The 6,840-nt window shown below is 26.4% G+C and overlaps 3 protein-coding genes across 3 annotated transcripts in view, besides 6 other annotated features; all 3 read left to right on the top strand.

Annotated features, from left to right (window-relative positions):
- The window catches only part of EDI_313100 (uncharacterized protein), a gene marked incomplete at both ends in the record, with an annotated part of 1,695 nt that extends 309 nt beyond the window's left edge, over positions 1-1,386 (top strand). The window contains one exon of the mRNA XM_001733411.1: positions 1-1,386. This exon is cut by the window's left edge and continues 309 nt beyond it. Within this exon, the coding sequence (XP_001733463.1) occupies positions 1-1,386 (1,386 nt within the window).
- Positions 1,223-1,252: a sequence feature (AT_rich).
- Positions 1,358-1,425: a sequence feature (AT_rich).
- Positions 1,426-1,474: 49 nt separating this feature from the next.
- Positions 1,475-2,308, top strand: EDI_313090 (uncharacterized protein; the record flags this gene model as incomplete). The annotated part of the gene is made up of 1 exon (XM_001739011.1): positions 1,475-2,308. One exon carries the CDS (start codon positions 1,475-1,477, stop codon positions 2,306-2,308), a length of 834 nt encoding a protein of 277 aa, XP_001739063.1.
- Positions 1,594-1,763: a microsatellite.
- Positions 2,309-2,459: 151 nt separating the features above from the next.
- Positions 2,460-2,612: a microsatellite.
- Positions 2,613-2,637: 25 nt separating this feature from the next.
- The window catches only part of EDI_312980 (uncharacterized protein), a gene marked incomplete at both ends in the record, with an annotated part of 6,059 nt that continues 1,856 nt past the window's right edge, over positions 2,638-6,840 (top strand). The window contains 2 exons of the mRNA XM_001739010.1: positions 2,638-2,819; positions 2,868-6,820. Of these exons, the coding sequence (XP_001739062.1) occupies positions 2,638-2,819; positions 2,868-6,820 (4,135 nt within the window). The remainder of the gene's footprint in view (positions 2,820-2,867; positions 6,821-6,840) is intronic.
- Positions 5,025-5,051: a sequence feature (AT_rich).
- Positions 5,260-5,307: a microsatellite.

The following is a 6,840-nucleotide window of genomic DNA, read 5'->3' as shown; positions in this document are numbered from 1 at the left end:
AAAAAGAAAAGCAGAAACAATGAAAAAGGAGGTATTCGTTGGGTTGTAGAGTCATTAATGAGTGATCTTTCAGAACAAACAGCAAGAAGTCTTTATGGTTATATCGCATCATTGTTATATGATGTTAGTGCAGTAAAGCAATTATCATATGATCCATCTTGGTTAGTTTTATTTGCAAAAAGTTTATTAAAAACAGTAGTAGATCCAGGATGTCTAAAAGCAGGATTTGAAGTTGTTTCAATGATATATAAAGATCTACCAGAAGATGGGGAAATTGTTTCAATATTAGCAGAAACATGTATTAAAGCATTATTTGCAGCAAATAAATCATTTGAAAATACAATAATAGTATTAACACTAGCTATTAATATGTCGGTTAATGCAACATTTTCACTTCATTTATTAGAATGGAATTTAGAAGAAGCTTTAGATAGAATATTATTAAGTGGACAGGATGAATTAGTTGAAAAAGGATGTGCATTATTAATGAACATTATTGTTGATCCAGATGCAGCAGATTTATTATGTGATCATTATATATTATTATCAGTTGATGTTATTGAAAAGTATAAAAACACTGTTATTGGAGCAAGAGCAATGGGGTGTGTTGCTGCATTTGCCAAATCAGAACATGGAAGAGAAATATTAATTGAAACACAATTGTTTCATTGTATTCCAAATATTCTTGGAGAATATACACTTGAATCATTGATTGATAAAACGTTTATTGCATTAAATTATTTTACATCAACACAAAAAGATATTGGATTACTTGTATCATCAGGTGTATTACAAGGAATAACAAGAATAGTATCAAATTTTAAAGATACAGACGTATTAGAGAAAGCATTAAATATTGTAGTTACTATTGCTAAGACAGAAGATTGGCATGAATTTTTATTTGCTACTAAAGTAGCTCAAAGTATTGTAGAAACAGTTGTTTTATCAGCAACAACAGAATTAGAAATATGTTGTAAAGGATTAAGTGCATTAATTAATATAGCAGCAGTAAAAGAATCGAGAGAAAAATTATTTTTATTAGGAGCATCAGATGCAATAATCTATGCAATTGAACAAAATAAAGATGACGAAGATTTAGTTAAACTTGGATTTGGGGCAATAGCAAATATGTCATTATGTGAAGAAGTTAAAGAACAAACAAGAGAAAATGGATTTTTAGATAGAATTAGACCATTTTTAGAAATACATAGAGATCAATTAGTATTATTAAAAATAATTACATTTTTATATTGTTCATGTCATAACAATGAATTAAATAAAAAGGTTATTAAAAAAAATGTTGGTGATATATTAAAAAAAATGCTTACTCAATATCGTGGAATTACTCAATTTGAACAAAAAATTAATTTTATATTAAAGAAATAGATTCAATCCATTTATATTATTTTATATTATTATTTTTTTCTTTCTTTCATTTGAAAAAGAACTTAAAATATTTATTTGAAAAGTAATAATGAATGGTGGAATTACTAACTTATTTAATTATGGTAATATTTATTTTGTATCAACCCCTTTTAAAGAGTTTCAAGGGTCTAATGATTCTATCACAAAAACTACATCATTTGATATATTAAATAATAAAAATATAAAAACACAAGAAAAATGTCATGAAAATCAAAAAATAATGAAAGAGGAAATTCAAGAAGATAATAATATTCAAAAAGAATCAAAAGATGAATTAGAAGTTAAGAAAGAAAAAAAAGAAATACAAAAAGAAGAAAATATAAACAAAAGAAAAGGAATTGATATGAAAAATATTGAAAATGAAAAATATTTTATTGGAATTCCAATAATAGAGAAATCCTTTTTTCATAAATTTTATGAACCATTAAAAGAATGGACTTCTAAACAAACATTTAAATTAATTTATGATAGTAATTCTGATGGTTTAACTGCTTGTTCATTTAATACGTTACTAAAAGGGAAAGAAAATATTTTATTAATGGTGTTTACAAAAAAAGGATATGTCTTTGGCTCTTTTCATTCAATTATTCCAAATGATAAGTCAATGATCTCTAATGACTTAAATCATTTTTTATTTTCTTTATCTTCTCCTTATCTTACTGAACCAACAAAATTTATTGGTAATGGTATTCTTCATCTTCATGATGACTCAGAAGATAATAATGTGATTGATATTTTCTCAGGTTATTCTATTTATTCCAATAACACTGTTATGGTTTATTCTTCTTTTGATGCTACTTATCACTCTGACTGTAAAAATTTCGTTGGTAAATCAAATTCTAAAGTTATTATAACAAAGTTTATTGCTTTTGAATGTATGTAAATTGATACAAATTAAAAGGTTTATTGATTTTTTTATTGAATTTAGAAAATATTCTTTAATTTAATAAGAAAAAACTCAACTATCTCTTCTCTTTTTAAGGAATTAATTAAAAAAACTTTCAAAATGATATAAAGAATTATTTTAATTGTTTAAAAAGAGATTTAAAATTAGATTAAACATAATATTAATTAAAAAAAAATTACAATTAATAATAAAAATTTCTATAATCTTAGTAAAGGAGCAATAAATTAATAAAAAATTAAAAATTAAAAAAAATAATAAAACAATAAAAAAAAAAAGAAAATCAATTTATTTTGTAATACATCCTAATGGCATCACCTCGACTTAGTTTTAGACATAGTTTAACATCACCATTTTCTAATACTGTTATTGACATTCCATTAGTACTATTTGTTTCTAGTAAAGATGAAATGAATGAAGTAATGAAAAAATTACCACCATCATCAATGTTGTTTTGGGTACCTCATCCAACATTAAATGAACCATCAAAGTTTGTTATTTAAATAACGTTAAAGACATTGTTTATTAATAAAAATAGAGGAATTATTATGACCATTAAATATTATCAAGTTGTATTACACTATTCATTTCTAAATGAGTTTGTTACAACAAATGTCTACAAAATGAAAACTCAAAAAAAAGAAATGGAATTAGTCATTACTAGTGAAGTTAAAAACACAACAATTAATAATATTAAAACACAGTTCACCCAATTCGTTTTGTATCAACAACTCATTCAATTTCTTTTAAAAACTAAATATTTTAATGATTCTTCTTCTTCTCCTCAACAAAAAATCATTTTCCCTGATTTAAAAACACCTCGATTACTTTGTAATAATATTAATGGATTAAAGGTAATTGAATTAGATCAAGAAAATGGTGTTTTAACATTTATAAATGAAAATTCAGAAATTGTTAATCGTTTTGATACTATTGAAGAATCAACTTGTGAATTAAAAAAGTACTTAGTTACTACACAACATATTAATCAAATACAATATAATAATAAAACTGAACAATTATTAGAAGAAATTAATCAACTATGTTATTCTGAACAATTTGATCATAATAAAATATTTGATTCAATATCTTCTTACTTTAAATTTGTATGTAAATTAAATGATATAAGAGTAGAAGAGGCATTAGAAACATTAATTATTAGACTATTTTCTTGTTCTCCAAATGATAAAATTAAAGTATGCAAATTACTTTTTGATCATATTCGATGTCATCCATTATGTTCTTGGGTCTATATGTTATTAGGTCATTTGATAAATAATTATAAAGATGACGTTCAATCACTATTAGCAAAAGAAAAGATTACATCATCTCTCTCTCAAAAACTTCATCAAATCCATGAATCTCTCTTTGGAGGATATCTTTTTGATGAACAAGCTCTCCCTTCAATTAAAACGATTGTCTTAAATACTTCTGATCCAAAAAATTCTTCTCCTGATAAGTCATGCTCATTAACACAAAATAAACGAAAATCTATCTTCTTCTCAAATTCAATGTTTCAAGAAGATGACACTTTCTTAAGAAGACAAAGCAGAAGTTTTCAACGTGCTATCACTCCAAAACATTTTGGTAAACCTTTTAAAGGAGGGTTTCCACAACAACCAACAGAAGAATTGTCAGGATCAAAAAACGAAATAAGAACAGAGGCTAAACGATTAGCACAAGCATTTTTTAATGAAAGTCTTCCTTATATTCTTAAAGTAGATCAAACAGGAGTTACACTACAAAAACAAAAAATAATAGTTAAAGATAATGAAGATGAAGAAATATATAAAGAAGAATTAAAAGAACTAAAAGAATTAATGAAGATTATTGGAATGAGTATTGTTGTAGAAAGGAATAGAGATTTAATGAAACAAATTTGTCATCTTCTAGTCACTAGTGTATCATTAAAATTTAAACGAACATTTTCTACAGTTGTTATTAATCTTGAAGAATATTTTAAACATGTATTTATTTCAAGTCAAGAAAATATTATTGTTAGTATATTAATATCATGGGAAAATGTTATACAAGAATCTAAATCACTTAGAGCATATTTTTTTTGTATTTTATTAAAAATCTTTAGAGTTTACATGAAAATAGCTAGATATCAAACAATTGGATTAGGATTATCAGAAAGAGTTTTAATGCCGATTTCTTTATGTCTTCAACGTCCACAAACAGAATGTTATTTAGATTCTCAGTATGACCTTTTAATAGAAGTTGGTCGTTGTTTTAAGATTTTTAATAATAAATGTTTAAATGAAACACACTCAGTTCATGCAATTCAACTAATGTATTCACCTCATAATATTGGTTTATTAGCTATAACGTGTATTAAAAGATATCTTATAGATTGGGATAAAGAAACATCAAATTATCAAGAAAATGTTAACAAATTACTTGGAAAGAAACGAGAATATACCATTCTTTATTTCCAAGTTCTTGTTCGTTTATTACAAGTCTTTGACCAAAAATCTCTTCCAAATAATCAAAATTATACATCAGTTCAAGAAAATTTAGAAAATCTAGTAGTCCCACCAAATGGATTTCTTTTTAGATTTTTAAGAGATGAAACTGTTTTATTTGGAGTTGATGCTAAAGTTACTGCACTCTCTTTTTTTACATATTTCTTTAGTGTAAATTCACCAATTATCAGAAGAAAGTCTGTTGTTAATGAATATATTCGATTTGCATTTAAATTATTTATTAAAATATATTACAAAGACACTTGGACTGACGATGATATTAGAGTATTAATTGGTGCTTTGAAAATGTTAAATGGACTTGCAGCACATAAAACTGAGTTTAGTAGACAAACCTTTTTTAGATTAGGTTTATTCTCATTATTATTACACGAAGTTATGTTAGAGTTTAATATGAGTTGGAACAATTCTCATGAAGAAGAAACTGGGATTTTTGACGCTTTTAAACAACAACCAAAAAAACAATTAGAACAAACAAAAACACAAACAAAACGTATTGCTGGAAGAAAGAATATGAAAGTTAATATTCCTAGACTTTGTGTAAATGCTAGTCCAACTAAACCACTTTCTCCTCGTAAATTTGAAACAAAGCCTGAAAGTGATATTAAAAAGGATGGAATCACTCAATTATCACCTCGAATTATATTGGAAACTACTAAAAAACAAACACATACTTCCTTTTCTGAATTTAAATCACCAGAGACAAGTGAAACTCCTGGGAAAGGAAGTGTTGAAACACCACGTTCTTCCCCCCAAATGGAAAAACGAGTTGATGATTCAATAAAAACACCAAAAACTTATTTAAAACGTAAAGTTGGAACTATTTCAATGTCTGAACTTGGTTCAAACTCAAGTTCTCCAGATATTCATAAAGGAAATATGGGTATTGATTTTAATAAAGACAACTCAAGCGATACTCCTCTTTCTAGTAGTCCATTAAAAAAGCATGTTTATGGAAGTAAAACTCCTATGAGACTTTCTTTCCTAAAAACTAATCCAATTCAAGTCAACCAATTATCGCCATCTCCTATGGGGTCTAGTGCGTCTAGTCTTAGAAATTCATTAGAAGTTGGAACTGAATTAAGTTTAGGAAGATTAGAGAATGAAGTTCATGAAGACTCAACTGAATCAAAAAAACCACGAAAAGAGAATATGAGGTTTTGTGTTAATACATCAGACAAACGTCAAGAAAATGACAGAAATGAAATAACAAAAGTTCCAACAACACATATCGCTTCTGTTTCACCACTGATACCCTGTGTTACTGAAGATAAAATATTAAGGGAAGAGTCTAAGAAGAGAGATTCAATTAATCCAACATCCAGTAATACAAAGATAGTTGAAACAACAAATGAAGAACCTCAATCAAGTGCTTCAAGTGATAAACCAAAGGATACAAAAGTTAAAGAAGAAACAAAAAAAGAAGTTACACCTCCTGCTCGAAAAAAGAGACCACCACCACTTAAAATGGTTCCAGCTATTAGAAAATCTATTGATAACTCAGGAGCTGGAACATCATCAGTATCAGGAAGTACAACTAATAGTTCTAATGGATTATTGACACAAGTAGAACAGAAATTTAAGGAAACAGGGAAGTTACATCTTATTCTTGATAAGATGATGTTTGAAAAAACAAATACAGAAGTAGTAAAAGTTGATGAACATTCGTATGAAAATATGAGAAAAACAAGAAGAATTTATGTTAATAGTGATGTACATAAAGAGATATTAATGTTATTGTTTAATTTAATAGTGATGGAGAATGGAGTATTAGATCCATTATATACTGACCAATTTCCTGATTTAAAAGGTATGAAAGATGCATTATTTATTTTGTCATGTCATTTAGATCGTAGTTCAAATAGAGAAATAGCAAAACAATTGTTCTGTCAAGAATCATTAAATCCAGGAATTCAAGAGTTATTGAGGTTATTATCACAACAATTTTTTGATATGTCAAAGTACTCTATTATTAAAGTAATTGGAGAGGGAGCATATGGAGTATGTTCTGAAGCATTAGTAAAA

The sequence above is a fragment of the Entamoeba dispar genome, genomic scaffold (assembly GCF_000209125.1).
Source record: "Entamoeba dispar SAW760 scf_1105229461889 genomic scaffold, whole genome shotgun sequence".
In the NCBI taxonomy this organism is placed as follows: Eukaryota; Evosea; order Mastigamoebida; family Endamoebidae; genus Entamoeba; species Entamoeba dispar.
The sequence above is the reverse complement of the archived record's forward strand: the minus strand, read 5'-3'. Positions and strand labels throughout refer to the sequence as shown.